General features: G+C 34.4%; 2 protein-coding genes across 3 annotated transcripts in view; one reads left to right on the top strand and one right to left on the bottom strand.

Moving 5' to 3' along the window:
• The window catches only part of atk (artichoke), a 33,279-nt gene that overhangs the window by 15,065 nt on the left and 850 nt on the right, over window positions 1-17,364 (bottom strand). For both annotated transcript variants that reach the window (XM_074139151.1, XM_074139152.1), the window contains exon 2: window positions 968-1,129. In XM_074139151.1, coding sequence (XP_073995252.1) covers window positions 968-1,101 — 134 coding nt within the window. In that variant the 5' untranslated portion in view covers window positions 1,102-1,129. The remainder of the gene's footprint in view (window positions 1-967; window positions 1,130-17,364) is intronic.
• On the top strand, window positions 3,025-7,146 carry LOC141459623 (protein OPI10 homolog). Its single transcript, XM_074138876.1, has 3 exons — window positions 3,025-3,235; window positions 3,324-3,453; window positions 5,280-7,146. The coding sequence occupies exons 1-3, from the start codon at window positions 3,200-3,202 to the stop codon at window positions 5,714-5,716; spliced, it is 603 nt and encodes a 200-aa protein (XP_073994977.1). The 5' UTR covers window positions 3,025-3,199; the 3' UTR covers window positions 5,717-7,146.

Raw genomic sequence — 17,364 nt, 5'->3', positions numbered from 1 at the left:
GCTAACCGGAAACTGGATCAGTATATCCAGAATTCTAATCAGATGGTTTTCTTCAAATTTTGCAGTTCTAGTGACAAGGTTTAATTCCCGCAAATATTACTTCCGGTGGTAGGGGGATAATAGAACTCCCTTTCGCGTTAAAATAGATTTTTCCGCTAACTTAAGTTATACGCTTTTATGAGGGGAAGTAACCAAATTCTCTGTTACTTCCCCTCTCATCGCCTCTGCTTAAGTTCTCCTATTTTGTGGCCGTACTACGAGATAAGTCCTTACTTTTCGGAATAGTTCATTAGAAGATTCACCGCACGGCCAGCAAACCATGCTATTGATTATTCTAACTTTTAACTTGCCCTAGGTACATCAACATAGAGCTGCCATCTTTGACTGAGCTAACACAGGGCAGAGTGAACAATCTGGATTCCCTGGAAACCCTCCAAATCATCGGCTCTCCAGGCTTCTCCAGGAAAATACTAGAAGCTTCCGTTTTTTTTACAAGATGAGGGAAAGTTAATTCTATCCCATTAGTCTCTGCTGGTCAAGGAAAACGCACATCTCCCTCGGAGCTGACTCGGCGATAACTGATTGCGATTTATCTGACACTGACCATGCCAACTTAATGTTGCTTCATGCTTCCTGGTTGCAGGTTACTGTAGGCTCAGAAAAAAAGACATCCTACTCACTGTTCAGACTGTAACTGGAGGTACCACGAGAGATAGCGTTGCAATCTCTAGTTTAGGATATGAAGCTTCTAGCACAAGGAAATAAGTGAAGATAATACCCAAAAACTATTAGTGGGAAAACCATAGAGCTTGCAAAATGGGCAGGTTTTTCCTACTAGATCTTCCCATTTATTTATCTCTACGAACAGTTATTTATTTTACCAAACCTTAACACTTGATTCTTCCGGAAAACAATCAGCTACTTCTTTACATTAATTCACTGTCTTCAGAAAAAATTGAGGACTCACCATATTTGAAGTTCGTCAGCTCTGGTAGTACAGACACAAGGTGCTATGGAATCTTGTGGCGGGCATGTCGCTAGTACGGAGCTCACAATGAAGAGGAGTCTAGGAGCGTATGTCGCCCACGATGGCAACCACATGGCAACCTCATAGCAACTCTGACTTCTTCTGAAAAATCAGAAAATAATCGATTGTGAATAACAGATTTGTTTAAATTAATTTGATGTAATTTAACGACTTCTTTGGAGAAGAGAAATCAGAAAGCAGCGCAAAAGACATTGATGACCTTCTTTTTTCAAACTGTCAAGGCCTCACTGTGAACTTTTACAAAAAGCACCAAACGAAGCAGTTAAACAGGACCAAAAAAGACTTTATAACGAGCTCTACAGATGAGAGTAGTCATTGGAAGGAAGACTTAAATAGAAAAGGAACATTAGACCAGCTGTAACATGTTTCAAGAACCTCAAAGCACATTTACGTTTATTAACATGCTAACTCTAGCTCGCCATGCAGAGATCCCGGGTTCGAATCCAGCAGCCTTGGATTTTCTCTTCCTAAGTGGCTTTTACAACTCATTGTCCGGAAGAAGGGCAATATCTTTAAAGAGAGAACTTCTCCGGAAGCCGACAATACACTGAAAACAAATTAGCTCATCGATGCACATACATACCACTCACAAAAACAAATTTTTAAATTGCACAGAACCGTACATTGTTCTTAGGTAGCACTACTGAAGAAAAGTTTTACGTTAGAGTGGTTCAAGAAACTATTATTACAAAAAATCCGGCTTGAATTTTTAATCGACTCTCACTTAAAGCAGTTGACGTAATTACAGTTCTCTTATGTTCACTTTAAAAGTCACTATTTTAGGAAGAGAGGAGCTGACTTGGTCCAAAATCTTATTATCAGTTCCGGACGTAGCATCTAAATCAGCTGTTTCAATTGAACTTCCTGCTAGGTTTGTCATTTTTGAGTTATGCCACCAACAGGCACATACAGGCAAACTAATTTGTAAAAACTCCTCATTTTTTTAGGACCCTAGAATAGTAAGAAAAGGTAATAATAAAAAGTAACAAACGATAAAAAACCATGTTACGATGTTATGGCCTACAGTAGACAGTAAACACATCATTGTCTAAAAAGTAGGTTAAACCTACAAAGAAGTAATCTAACTTCCTCTTTAAAGGAAAAGAAAACAGGATATGCGGATCATTTAACTCGTGAAAGACGGACTGTTTTTATACAAGGTACTGGCTGGGAGAATAAGATAACTAGCCGGAAATAAGTGCATGAATCACGTGGAAAACTAAGCTAAACTAAGAGTTAGATTTAGAACGAAACTAGACTTTATACAGTAAAGTATCTCAACTTCCGCCAGCCAGTATATTGCTTCTTTTTAGATTTATAATAAATTTTCTTGAATCTTACAATTTGACTAAAAAATTTAATTAATTTGAATTTTCTTCAAATTTGACATTTTTTAAAACATATTTAAACCTTATAAATATTTAATAGGAAATAAGGTCATATATTACACTAAAATTAGAAGAAAAACTTACCACCTCTCTTCCCAAAGAAATAATCATTTTTTGGACTCAGGATCTCAAACTGGGGGGTAAAAAATCACTTTCAGACAATCGATTTTCTTCAAGTTAAGAATTTTATTTTTTATCTTTAATTCCAATTAATATTACATCGGCTTTAAGAAAATCAGAGAATCGAACCATCGAATTGCCATAAAATTGATTTCCTAAATGAATGATTAAAATAAAAGTCATTTCTGTATAATGCACACGTAAAGTATTATATTCCAAATTAAAATTTGAAATCAAATAGTAATCGATTGTATGTTGGTGTCGATTATATGAAGATATGTTGGATTATGAATTAATTACATTTTTTAGACTTCTATAATAGTTTATTCTATAAAGGAAGCTAATTTTCTTTTTAAACATCATTATTAATTAAAGTAATTTTTTAATTTATCAATTTGAATTTCATAAATTCAAACTAAATTGTGCCGTCCAAACTGTGCATTCATAAGCCATCTGACGACAGCAATATGAACTAAATTCCTCTTTAGCATAACCTAACCTGCTACCTTTAGAATTGTCTGGAACGCCTGTTATAGTACTCTGTACGTTAAGCTGCTAAATAAGTCGGTAATTAAAGTAGTAACATTTAATTTGATGTTAAATTTGTTAATTTCAAGGAATTTGGGGGGTATTTTAGTGAACAATGGCTATGTTCGGATTATTAGCTTCAGGTCGTATGGTAGGTTAATTGCTTATAAAGGAAATTTTTGTATCAATTATCTAAGTTAGAAAGTGATCATTATTTCTGTTCGTTGTTGTTTTTTCAGGTGCAAACCAATTATGATAGAGTTGGTGAAAATCAGTTTTTAATTACTATACCTGAAGCGGATAATATAAATCATATCGTAGTTTTTTTAACAGGAAACATTGCTTTTCCTGATGGATATGCTGGATTAGGTAAGTCTGTTTTTTGACTACTTGTTTAACTTTAAATTTCAAGATTTTCAAGTGTGAATTCTGCAAAAGCGATTATGTATTAAACAAAATTAATCACCGCCCTTAAGTATATTTATGTTTGATCAACTGTAAATTTCACTGTAAACGCATTTCAAACAATTATCGTCTCTTTTGTTTAACTCAGGTTACCGAGTTTGTAAACAAAATTTTGGAACAATTGAAAGAGTTGGTGGCATGTTGTAAAAAAATTTACAAAATATTTGTACATATAATTATAAGATTATTTGTATTGTAAACATGTCTTGCGTTAAGTTAGGTTTAGTGGTTGACAATTTCTGTTCCAGCTTCTGCAGTTGGTGGAGTATCTATAAATCTTTCTGAATCGTCCTGTCTGTAAAGAATTTTATCAGTAATATTTCTATCCCTTTGTGGATTTACTTATTTTGCCATGTTGTTCGAGCTCACTTAGGCGATGTGATGTAAGATTTGTAGTTTGTTAATTGCTACCTTTATTGGACAGACAGTGTATCTCAGTGTTCAGTCATAGAGTAGTCTGGTTTAGTGCATTATAGTTTTCTAATAGGGCGGCCCTTAAGGCCTACGCCACGGCGACCTCCCCTTTGAATCTATTGTGGCTCCATTATAGTTTAAATGTGTTTCTTCTGTTAATTGGAGTGATTGCTGTTAGGCAGCTTTTAAATTTAATGTTATGGGGGGGAAAGCTTAATTTCAAGTTGTACATCGGGATATTTTAGGTTTTCTAGCATTTGCCAACTGAAGGTTTCATTTGAACTTGGATATTACATGTGTCAGGCCTCTTTTATTTGAAACTTATTTCGTGGAAGTATCAATTTTACGACTTTTTAATATTATCCTTTAAAGTCTATGTATCAAGAAGTTACGTGCTAAGAGAAATATTGTAAATGTTAATATCACTTCTTTTTTTTGTACCATTCGTTTTACTGTTTATTCATAGAAAAGTTGTTTTTAAGTAGTTTTTTGTATTATGAAAACTATCTATTTCTATGTAGAAATAGGATTGTCTAATGAAGCTGAATACTTCTGTCAAGTGCTTAAACTATGAACTGATTTCATTTATTCTTGCTTGCATTGATTGTGAAACGATTGAGTAAGAATTGAGTGTAGCGCATTTAGTTTGAATTAGTTGTGGAATTGTTGATTGCGTTTTAGTCTTTTGTTTTGTAAGTCTGGTTGTAGTCAGATCTGAAGCATTAATTTTTTTTTTTTTATGTAGGCTGTTAAGTAGAGGATGTAGTATTTGGATAATCTCTTTACAACATACTTACAAAATTATTATTTTCTTACCTAAGTTTTTCGAATACGATGTCAGTTTTCTCTAATTGTTATTTCTTAAGAGAAGTATTCTCTTTTTAAAACTTTATTTGTGATCACAAAATTTATTCAGTAGCTCACAGACCTCTGCAAAGCTCGTTTTCAATTTTAGCTTCACCAAATTTTATTATTTTATGACGGTGAAGAAATGAATACTTTTCAGTTCGAAACCCTACAAATTCAGTAAAATTTAGAAACATGTTTAACTGATTACGTGGTCATAAACATCATAAAACCTTTAGCCCAGCACGTGAGCGTTGGAGACAGAATTTCTGCGGGTTAACTCCAAGATCCGTGGCACCATTTTAGTTATTAAATAACCATTTTTTCCACAACCTAGAAGAACCCTTAAAATGTTCGGAAGTAAAGAAATCCCATGCAACTTTTTCCTCAAGCTTCTTGGTGCTCAGCTGGACTTACAAATATCTGAATAACTGTTTATTATTGTAATCTATTTTTTCTTTCTTTTCCAGTATATTTCTCATGGCCAGACCCGGACGCCCCGCCAAACTGGCAACTGTTGGGCACACTTTCTAATGAAAAACCATCGTCCATATTTAAGATATCAAATAAAAGAAAAACCGAAGAATTACGAACACTCCAGGAAGCTGGCCTGATGCAATTCACCCAGACCAAGATATCACATGTGGCCCAGGTTGGTATCTCCATAGAAACCGTGGCCGTTGTAGAACAACAAAAACAATTGCTAAACGCTGAAGTAACACAAATACAAACCCAGTTTGTAGAATTTGCGCAGGAGATGTTGAAGAATTTTCTAAATTATAGTGTCAGTTTTGTTGTCACACCGACGCCGAATGAAGCGTATGTACCATTGAAGGTAGTCGAAGACTGGTATAAGAATTTTGAAAGGAAACTATCTTTTAATCCATATTTTTGGAGGAGCTCCTAAACTTGCCTAATTTATTTTTTTTAATTATATTTCAAATTTTAATTTCTTAAATATTATTTTAAAGTTTGTGTAACTTTTTTTTAGTTAATAACTTCTTTTTTTCAGATTTAATGTTCGTCCTAATATTTTGTATATATATATATTTTTTTTAATGGAATCGGGAGAAAATGGTTTACTTTTCAAAATGTCCATTTTCATTCCAGTTATAGGATTAATTAAGCTGAGCTAGTCACTTTCTAAGTGATATTATCATTGTTTCTTCAAAACAATTTATTTAAGAAAAGGGAATGATTATGTATGAAGATCGCTTTAAACAAAATGATGCTGTGAGTAGAAACAAAGAAAGGAGAAGATTGTACAAAACAAAATACAAAAAACTCTTCAAAAGTTTAAAAGAAAAGATGTAGTAAGAAAATGTTATTTTCATTATATTTTATAAATTTTATAATTATAAGTAGTTTGCCTAGATCAGGTAATTAGGGACAAAGAGCTGAAAAAAAAAATCCCCGTTGATTTCCACGAATTTCCCTGAGGAATTATTAAAGGGAATTTTCCTATTTGTTAAATAGCGCAAACCTGATTTATTTTACAGACTTTTTTTATCCACGTCATAGCAGGAAGCATTTAAGTTTCAGTATCCATAAAGCAATGATGTTTTCCGCTTTACTACGCTACACTTACCAGTGTCAGCGTAAATGTAGCGTAAGAGGCGCGGAAACTTAACGTTACAAGTCAAATTCTTTGATTATCTTTCACCCTCATGATGAAAAGGCCGGAAACCAGCCCAGGGATAACAAAAAAAAAAAAACTTGCGGGCTTACGGCTACGTAAGACCGGATATATCTATTCTTTGAAAAATAAATATAATTACATTTTCATGAAATGCATCCAGCAAAAATAATCGATTTATTTGAAAATTATTAGTTAATAATGTAAAACTAGCTGGCCAAAGAATGTGATAAATTGCAATTCTGCTGAGATTAGGGCTGATATTCTACAGTTGTTTAACCTTCTACTGGCCCAGTTGAATACAATTATATTCATAAAATCCATTGCAAAAAAAAAGAAAAAAACTAGAAACATTTTGTAAATATTACTGGATTAGCTAGTGAATATTTTTTAAAGTAAATGTAAATTTGTTAGGCGTAAAACTTGCTAAGTGTAACAAGGCATTGAATCAATATCAAATCCAAACATTTGCAATATTAATTATTTGTGAACAAGTTTTCCTTTAAAAAACAAAATGAATTTTACTTTTCAGTCAAATATATTTTGTAATTTTCAGTTTAGCTCTTAGTATTTACGCTTCTTTATTCAGTTTAATGTAATAACCATCTGCAATTCGTAAATTTGGTTGCAGTTGCTCATATTATTAAAAGAAAAATATTTTTATTTTGTTGCAAATAATAATTTCGTATTTTAAATGTGTGCATCATTAGTATTTATTATTTTTAATTTCCTTACCTAATGTGTCGTGATTTTGAGGGAAAAACAAATTTTTTTTTTTAACAGAAAAAGAATAGTTATTTATTTAACAAGTGCGGAAAGTAGTACTTTTCCTCACTCGAGGCAGGGTTTGCACGCACGAGGCGAGTTACAAGTGCAAATTGCCGAGTGTGAGGAAAATACTTTACACTCGAGTTAAATATTATATTTTTTCTGCAACCATTAGGGTTATTAACTAAAAAAAAAAAAACTAAACAGGAATCACTAGAATCCATTTTAAATTTCTATAAGGTAACATTATAACCTTAAAACTTCTTATATCAAGGAAGTACAATAAAGTTTTTTCACTCACTAGTGATGAAAGTGACACAAATGGGAATTTTTCCCCACTAGTGAGGTAAAGTTGGGCATTACACAGCTGATTTTAATTGAGTAATGAGAACATTCCTGCATGGTTGCAGAAAAAAAAAGATTTAAATTGCCAAATCTTGGAAATAGCAACATTAGACAATATTTTTGGTTCCTTGTCTTTTATTTTCGAGTTGATGGTGTAGGATTTACTCCCTTTTTTGGGAGCAGCGGGTGCATCAAGGAGTATTTATCCTTATAATTTCTGAGGTTTGGAGTGGAAACTTGGCTTTGAATTAGCATCCAATCTAGTTTCATTTATTTTGGAGTGGGACTTCTTCTTGTATATCTAGGAAGACGTTGGAAGGGATTCAATGGAAACTATTTTGGTACTGGCAACACTTCTGCTTTAGTAAAACTGTTCAAAATTCCATGTCAACGAGACAAAAATTTGGTGTGCTCAATTACACGCCTTTCTCTGATGACTATTCTAGAATAAACTTATAGAAACATTTTTAACACACCTAAATTTACGGTCTAAGACCAAGGCTATACATTTTAATAAAAATTTGGCAATGTATGCTTTTTTAAAAAAAATTATTTTGTAATTTACAATCTGCATACAGTTGTATAGAATCAGTAAATATGGAGAGAGTGATGAACTGGTGCGGGAGGAGAGAAACTACCCAGCGATAGCACTCTCTCTGTAGGAGAGAGAAGAATACGAGGAGGAGAGATAAGAGAATAATGATTTAGGTCCTCAGCCTACAAGGAAGTCGCGGGGCCACTGGCGATTCAGTCGGCGAGGAGTATTAGGGATGTCAGAGGAAGCGAGAGGACTGTACAAGAGGATTAGAGCTAGTCGAGAGAGTAGTGTGGAATTTTTGATATTTAGTCTTGGCGAGTTGGTCTATGAAGGGAATATTGAGGTCGCTGTGAAGAGTGAGGTTAGTCACCGTAGAAAGGAGCATCGGCTATCTGTCGGCAGTAGTTTTGACTGAAATGTCCTGTACAGTCCGTATGTTCTGTAGGTTTGGCTGAACCCCAGACAGCTCTAGTTCTGTAAGTCCATATAGGTTTGAGAATAGTGTTGTATATTAAGCATTCTATGGGCAATTTGGAGCGTCGCCCAAGAAGTCTGTAAAGCAGTTTCGCATGTTTTGTCATTGCTTGTCTTTTAAGTCTAGTGTGTGGGTTTCACGTGAGTCGTTTGTCTATATAGAACCCAAGGTAGCTAGCACCAGATCTGTACAAGGGAGAGGATTGCTGTTGAAGAGGACAGTTGGACAGGAGCCCCGCCTCAATGTATGTACTAGTAAATAACTAAATAAAAAAATGTTTATAAGTAAATAAACACACCTAAAAATGAGTTTTTGCTCAAAAACTTTTTATCTAATGACGAACTTCGGAGGAAATTTAAGCTGACATTTTCGAAAAAATGTGATTTTGGAATTTACTAGTAGTTATAATTTATAATAATACGCACATAACCATAAAAGTCGTATAAATACCAAAATGGAATTTTATACGGAATTATAACTACTACTTCTCCAAAAAAAATCCCTTTAAATCGAATTATTCAGGAAAAATTTATCCCTCCAAAAAAAAAGGTCGGTAGACAGTCGACACTAGTGCAACGAGATTAGACAGTTTAAAGGAAATAGCTGTTTTTTAAGAAAATCTCAAAGAAGTAAAATAATTGTTTATATTCAAATGGTTTTGGAGTTCGTGAATTTCTCTCAAAGAAGTCGGCATTTTACTAGGTGTTGGTGAAGGATATATCATCTCTTTAGGGAAGGAAAGTGACTAGGTTTTAAGGAGTTTGTCCCTAAGCTTCCTTAGGGTACGTTCACAACGGAGCTGTGAGCATAGATGATAGGAGTGATGCATCAGCGCTTAAAGAAAAACATAATACATTCGAATGTAAGCGTGCACAACGAAGCTGCGACTGTACTAGTTTACGCGCTGCTATAAACGAGCATAGATGATAGAATTAAATATTTCATTTTTCTGCTAGCTGAACTCCAGTATCGGAGCTTCAAATTTGACTGCTGTTCAAAATACCTCTGTTTTTTAAGACATTTGGTGAAAACCGGCATTATTTTTTGTTATTATTTTATTATTTACTTTTTAACAATATTTTGGTTTTTAAATCGTGCTTACATTTATTTTTTCTCAATAAAACCATTACTTACCTAAGAGTAATCACTAGTTTTTCTTCTATGGTTATAGGATTTCCATGACAATTTTTCCAAAGTTTTCTTAATTTTGACCTTATTTTTTTCTAAAATATAGTCGAATGTGGGTGGACCCATCCTCACATATTCAAAAAAACGATCCGGATAATTTCTAAGTTCCTTATATAAATAGTGAAATTCACCCAAAGTACTTCGTTTTTATTTATGGGATGTACATGATATTTTGTAAAGCGTTTTTTCTTTAAAATGTACCATTTCGTTGCTGCTGAACATAAAAACTCTTCTTCACTACTCGGGCATGTTGCATGTATCACAGCTCCGTTGTGCACACTAATCAGCGATTATATTTTACTCTATCAGCTTTCATCTATACTCACAGTTCCGTTGTAAACGTACCCTTAGATTTCCTTTTATCCTGAAGACCTTTTGCCACAATGGTTACCCATGATTCAATCTAATTTCCTGAAAAAAAATGTTCAAATAAAAATAGTACGATGCTCTGCTAATTTATTAGTCGCGCCATTTTAATAGAAAATTTATACGTAAAGAATGTCATGAAGAATAACTGTTCAGAATGACATTAGGTCTTATAATTTATTCACCACTACATACATTACTGGAATGAATGAACAAATACAGTTCCATTATGACGTGCTGCCTGTAATTCTGTCAGACAATAACGAAGGAAAATGTTATTGTATAAAAAAGAATGTACACCAGGTCCGTTATAGAATTTACCTTATAGAGGTAGATTACGTTGAGATTAATGCACATGCATTGTGTATCTTTAACAAACTTAAGTGCGCACAATAAATTTTAGTGTCTCACAATGTGTCTTTTTTCCAAACTACAGGAATGATCAAGATTTCACAATTTTAATTTTATCGTGCCACAAGAAAGTTTTCTTTTTGCGAACGCCTGTGGCCCCTGAAATTAACCATAACACACGATTAATTGCAATTTCGTGTAAATTAAGAAGTAGCAAATACGAGGGGTGGGGGAGGGCCTTGTAAAATTGAATCAAAGCAGAAATAGAAACTGTGGAGGATTCAGGATGGCAGAAAGTGAAATGTAACACGAGGAGGAAGTTGCGGCAATCCTGGAATATCTGCATGATCGACCAGGATGAAGCCAAGCGTGGTTCCCCTCTACGCTGGTGTTGTAACAGGCCAGACATTTCTAGGCTGTTTATTTTATAAATACATTTAATTATTCTTCGTCTTCTAGAAAACTTAAAAGTCTTCACATAGTTTCTCTCTTATTTACAACAACTCAATTATTTCTCATCTACGATTTAATATAGAGAAAGGTTATTTCTGAATTTGAGTACGCATCAAAAGTACATTTTTTGAGGTTCTCTGAATTTTTGAGGGAACAGGCCATTGTGTTTGAAGTCAGCATTGCCATAAAAAAACGAAAAGTCCTTGAAAGGAAAAAATGTGATCATTTAGTTTAAACGCTAACATAGGACCCAAAAATTAAGTTTTGGTCAAAATTAATAAATAAATTATTAATTTATTTGGTATTGTTTGCATTTTATACGTTCCTACAGGAAATCATATTATGAGGTTTACGGGCAAAGAGAAAAGTACTTATCCGAGGTTTGTCTAGGAAAACTGGTCCTAGAGCTGGTAACATACATTTCAGCTACTGAAATAATAGAGGAGGATATTCAATTCCAATGTCATAATTTTCTCAGACATCGAGACTGAAGTCACCAAGTTCAACGAAGTTAATCAAAAGTAATGCGAGCCAGCTTGGATGGACATTCTGATTAATTAGTATTTAGGGCATGCCTGAATGCCCAGGAACAGAAGCTTACCTGGGGACTAAAAGGGCTCTAGCGGTTGCTTTTCAAGAACCTAGTCTTAACAATGATGAATAAAAACTACGGTATAACTCCAACAAGGCTGATAGGCTAATGAAAGGGTAGTAGATTCTCTTGATGGGCTACTTCCACTGAATAAATACATGCATCTCATGGTCCTGTCAGTGGATAATCTTTGCAGGCTTAACAAAGAAGTAGAAAAAAAACACTGGACATATTGAGCATTTCCTGGATAGCATGGTTATGAGAAGAAAAACTACTTGGTTTTTGGATTTTAATTTCTTAGATAGACAGCTTAAAAACAAAAATACAAACAGAAAGCCATTTACAAAAACATTTATGAAGAACGAAATTGGTTCGGTAACACTAACACTGCTGAGAAACCTCATCATAACACTGATGTAAAAAAGGCATGAATATACGAGAATGTTGCATGTTCTAAAAGTTTAAAGTTTTCTTTTTAAGATTTTGCTTATTGACGCATTATTAAGTGATTAGAATCACTAGTTCATTAATATTTAATTTAACAATAACTTTATTTCTGTAACAAATTAACATTGTTACTCGTTTAAATTTGCACGCCCCCCACGAATAAAATGCAACTCCAACTTTGCAATTTTAAAGAATCCCTTGGATCTCCCTGAAGGTGCATGTACTCATCACTGATTCCCTGCTGGCTTTTAATGGTTAAAATTAATAATACATATTTGAAGGGGAATTAATAACACCATGTTGTTTCCAACTATTATTCCTCTTTTGTAGTTTCTACGCCCACTTTTCCTGGCCAACCTGGAAATATGTTGTGATGCAGGCATCACTGATCATTGTGCATGAGATTATAATATACCTTAACTTCTCAGAAACGTGAGCGTGATTAGTGTAACCTAGTGTTGGCCAAATTAGTGAGTATAATATGAATAGAACGTAATTATGTTAGTTTCAGTTTATCGACGTATAGCACAAAATTTCCTACTTTTCCACATTTTTCTTTAAATCTGTTCCCCTTTTGTTTACTTTTTAATAAAATCGTGCATGCATCGCCGCGTTTCTGGTTTCATAATGCGTTGTTAGCATACTTAAAGCGCTGCAAGGGTATCCGTACATCTGCAAACAGGTCACGTAAAAACTTGTTACGTTGTTTAATTAAACTTTCTTGCAAGAGAAATGCAGCATCCCTGTTACCGCAATTACAAGGAGATGTTTAATGATTTAATTATTCATTTAAAAGAAAAATCTGGAAAACAAAAGTGTAAAATTCATTAAGTAAAGTGGGTTCTTTCGGTTCTTAAGGGATTTTTATCATTCGTCACGTTCTCTGGTAGGGTCCAAATTATGTGTAAAGTTTCAGCTACCGACGATTTTCAGTTTTCGTGATATAATGTTGACCCTCAAAGAACAATTTCAAAAAATACTTTTTCCGACTTGGGAAAACTCTAAATAGAAAATTTAACATGATCGTAGTACTTTCTGTGCAAAAGTAAAAACAAAAAAATCTGCTGTGATTTTCAGGATTTTCTATTCTCTAAATGAACGTAATTAAATTTTCTTTATTTTTTATGAACATAATTGCATTTAACATTATAGAAATTGAGCTTTAGAAACGGTTAGTGATACCAAATGTTTCACAAACAGCTATCGTCGTAGTAAAGCTTGTATTCTGGAAGTGCAAAAACTATCTAACGACATGAGCTGTAAATGAATGCGGAAGGAACAATATATGCTCTGAAAAGAGTCAGCTAAATTCTCCCATTATCGAAATCATTGGATTGAAATTCGTATTTTGCGAGGGAAGAATATTGAATAATCTGCCTAGAAGAGCTAAGAAGGCTTGATTTGCCACCTGGTTTATTTAGCTTTTTTGCTCTGTTGCGGTAGCAACCAACAAATGGTTTACCACGGGCAATAACATGTTTCGATTCTAGATTTAGGTATTGTTAACATCTCGTCTCCGTGTACGACATGATTGGTTAGCAGTTGGACGCAAAGCTATCCTGAAATAATAGTCATTACTTCAATTTACTAAACTAGTAAAGACTTTTACAAACAGGACAATACTAGAAGGAAGTGAAAGTATGAAGTTCATATTGTTTAAAACTATTTTAAATTAATTATTTGAACTATTACACCGTTCAAATATAAAATATAATTTCTCTATTTTCAAAGATGTTTGTGGACAGAATGAACAATAGAACTGTCACATCAGAATGCTTTAGAATAGAAAGTGGACTGATTGTTTAGCATTGATTACCGCAAGATTTCACTGTAGGCGACATTAAGCGTTTACTGTCCTTTTGAATACATAGAACCAATACATATTCTCCGTATGGGGAACTGGACTAGCCATTTCTTCAGGGTTCTTGAAGACCCTGCGGGTACCCCAAAGGACCCTTTTTCGGGCATTTTTTTTGACGATCAATCCATAAACAGCTGTCCTACCAGACAATTTTAATTAATGCATTTAAAAATAAACAGCTAAAACAGTCGTGTCATTTTCAAGAAAGTTTGTTGTATTCCTGGTACAGTAAACTTAGTAACATTATGAAATGAAATCTTTGTTGTATTCCTGGTACAGTAAACTTAGTAACATTATGAAATGAAATCCTGTTAGAAGTTTAAACAATCAGCAACCGTTGCTAATCTCGTCTCCAACTTTAGAGTTAACAAGGTTTCACTTCTAATTCATAGATTTGGCGCTTGGTTGCGCATCATTACTCTTATTGATGGGATAATTTTAACAGATTCAAAACAAACAGAAAAAAAAAATGGTGTGAACATGCACTCGACTTTCTTTAAGCCTTTTTTTGTGGGGGGGGGGTTTAATGTACGTAGATCGATGTGCGGAGAAAATCGGAAATGTGCTGCAAATTGTGAATTTGTATTTATTTTAAATTTAAGGCTAAGTCTCGTCAACAAAAGGTTATTTGCTTTTACACTACCTGTTTCCAGACAACACTGTCCAGTGTTTTCTCGTTACAGACAACACTGTCCAATGTTCTCTCGTTACAGACAACACTGTCCAGTGTTTTCTCGTTACAGACAACACTGTCCAGTGTTTTCTCGTTACAGATAATACTGTCCAGTGTTTTCTCGCCACAGGCAACACTTCCAGTGTTTTCTTGTTACAAGCAACCCTGTCCAGTGATTTCTCGTTACAGGCAACACTGTCCGTCACCGAACAGTGAAAAGGAAAATCTAAGGACCACTTAGCCAATCCTTTCCCTACAACCCCTCATTAAATAGAATTTGTAATTGCAGTTAGTAATAAATTTGTTTTAAAATAAGAAGTTTGGAAAAAATTTGGGTAACTTCGCAGAATCTCAAATTTTCATTACGTTAATTGTGGTAAGAGATGCCAAATGAGTGTTTACGTACGACTTCTTTCTCTCCCTTCTCCTTTTTAGAGACCAAAAGGGCTAACGGATGTTGATTAATAATGTAATCTCCGAGATCTTGTCATGGCCAAACTCCAAGAAAAATTTGTTAAGAAAGAAAAGACGTAAATAAATTTGAATAATTATTACGAAAGAGGCAAAAGACAATGTTATCTGTTTTCATTGAATGAAAACAGAAAATTATTGTTTTTTTATTTTCTCTATTTTTGTTTTTCCTTGTTCAAGTTAGCACTAATATTACCACATCATGCAAAATGATTTCAACTTCCGTTAGTCATCATTTCGAGCTAGCACTTCATACGGTTTACACAGACAAATACGAGGTGTGTTCAAAAAGTAACGGGAATTTTTAAATTTCGCGGGTTTGGAGAGTCTGATTGTAAAATTTTTTTTTTATTATGTTGGTACACATGCCCCTGAAGTACGATAAAATTTTCAGTAATATTCATTGTTTACTTCTTAAGTGGCAGCCGTTAAGGTTAGACGTGTTTTTCGAGCTTGGCGATTTTTGTTTGTTAAAAAAAATGGATCAAAGAATTTGTATTAAATTTTGCGTAAAAAATGAAATAAAGTGTAATAAAGTGTGTGAAATGTTAATAAAGGCATATGGTGAGTCTGCTATGAGTAAAACAAGGATTTACAAGTGGTATAAGCGTTTCCAAGATGGCCGCGAAAACGTTGAAGATGACGAACGACCTGGACGTCCAAGCACATCAACAACCGATGAAAACGTGAAAAAAGTGAAAGAAATGGTTATGAACGATCGCCGAATCACAATCAGAGAAGTCGCTGATGATGTTGCCATATCAATTGGCTCATGCCATGAAATTTTTTCGGATGTTTTGGGTATGAAACGTGTGGCAGCAAAATTTGTTCCAAAATTGTTGAATTTCGAACAAAAACAGCGGAGAATGGAAGTTGCTCAAGAGTCACTCAATGAAGTCGACAACGATGCGGATAAACATGGGTTTACGGATATGATGTCGAAACTAAGGCTCAATCGTCCCAGTGGAGGCATTCTGGATCGCCAAGACCGAAAAAGGCTCGACAAGTGCGGTCGAATGTGAAGGTTATGCTCACTGTGTTCTTCGATTTTAATGGCATAGTGCATCATGAATTCTTGCCACAAGGTCAAACAATCAATAAGGAGTACTACCTACAAGTTCAACGCCGTTTGCGTGAAGCAATCCGAAAAAAACGCCCGGATTTGTGGCATAAACAATTCATGGATTTTGCACCACGATAATACACCTGCTCACACTTCATTGCTTGTTCGTGAATTTTTGGCCAAAAACAAAACTTTAACGATGCCCCAGCCTCCATATTCGCCAGACATGGCTCCATGTGACTTTTTTCTATTTCCAAACATAAAGAGAACATTAAAAGGCCGTCGTTTTACAAGCATAGATGACATTAAAAGCGAATCGCTGAAAGAGCTGAAAGCTATCACAAAGATCGAGTTTCAGAAGTGTTTCGAGGATTGGAAAAAGCGCTGGCACAAGTGTATTGTATACGAAGGGGACTACTTTGAAGGCGACAATATTAATGTAGATGAATAAATAAATATTTTTTTCAAAAAACGAAAATTCCCGTTACTTTTTGAACACACCTCGTATTTAAGATACACCGAGAATCTCATGACGTGAATTTTCCGGTCTAAACTCAAAATAAATAAGAATATATAAAAAATAATCTCACAATAGATTAAAATAGTTTAACCGGATTTCCTTTTTAAACTTTGTATACTTCCTGTTAACATACAGATAATTCTATCACACTTCCATTTTGAAGGTGATTGTAAGAAAAATGATTTTGTCAAAATGTAATTGACCAAGTTAGCGTGTATGTGATGAATACACACATATATGTAACGGTAGAGCTTACAGATGGTGCATAATTGGGTCGGTCTCGCTAGCTCTACAGAATACAGTTCACCTCCGCCATTAGATAGAAACGATTCACATTTAAAGAATAACAGAACCAATAGTTTACACATGTGAGGAGAGCTACTCTCAGGATTTCCTCTAACTACAAAGCTTCCTGAAGCTTTTCTACAAACTTTAAAGCTCTTACACGTATCGAATGGCATGCCTAATGTTCAGAATTGAAGCTTTAATCGAGCTATTATTTAGAACTTAACAATCTGTGTCGGGAAGTACACAATAAGATGAATACTGGAATGTGTTAGGCGTTTAGTAGCAGGAGGAAACTACCAATTGATAGCACTCTCGACTTGGGTCAATCCCTAAGGAGATCTCTAGGCTACTGGCACTTCAGTTTGGCGTGGAGTATTGTCAAGAACGGTAGGAAAGACTGTACTAAAGTATTAGGGCAATGAAAGAGTGTTCCTCGGCTATCTGCTTTACAAAAGGAATGTCCGAGATCAGTGTGGGTAGTGTCAGATTTGTGATGTAGAACGGGCCACCATTTGTCGTA

Source organism: Rhodnius prolixus, unplaced genomic scaffold (genome assembly GCF_049639745.1).
Source record: "Rhodnius prolixus isolate KJV_2025 unplaced genomic scaffold, Rpr scaffold_17, whole genome shotgun sequence".
Taxonomy (NCBI): Eukaryota; Metazoa; Arthropoda; class Insecta; order Hemiptera; family Reduviidae; genus Rhodnius; species Rhodnius prolixus.
This window is presented reverse-complemented; position numbering and strand designations above follow the sequence as displayed.

Excerpts from the sequence above, each read along its gene's own strand:
- LOC141459623 (XM_074138876.1), top strand. The coding sequence starts at position 3,200 with ATGGCTATGTTCGGATTATTAGCTTCAGGTCGTATG. Across the intron at positions 3,236-3,323 it reads TATTAGCTTCAGGTCGTATG|GTGCAAACCAATTATGATAG; the intron begins GTAGGTTAATTG and ends TTGTTTTTTCAG. Across the intron at positions 3,454-5,279 it reads TGATGGATATGCTGGATTAG|TATATTTCTCATGGCCAGAC; the intron begins GTAAGTCTGTTT and ends TTTCTTTTCCAG.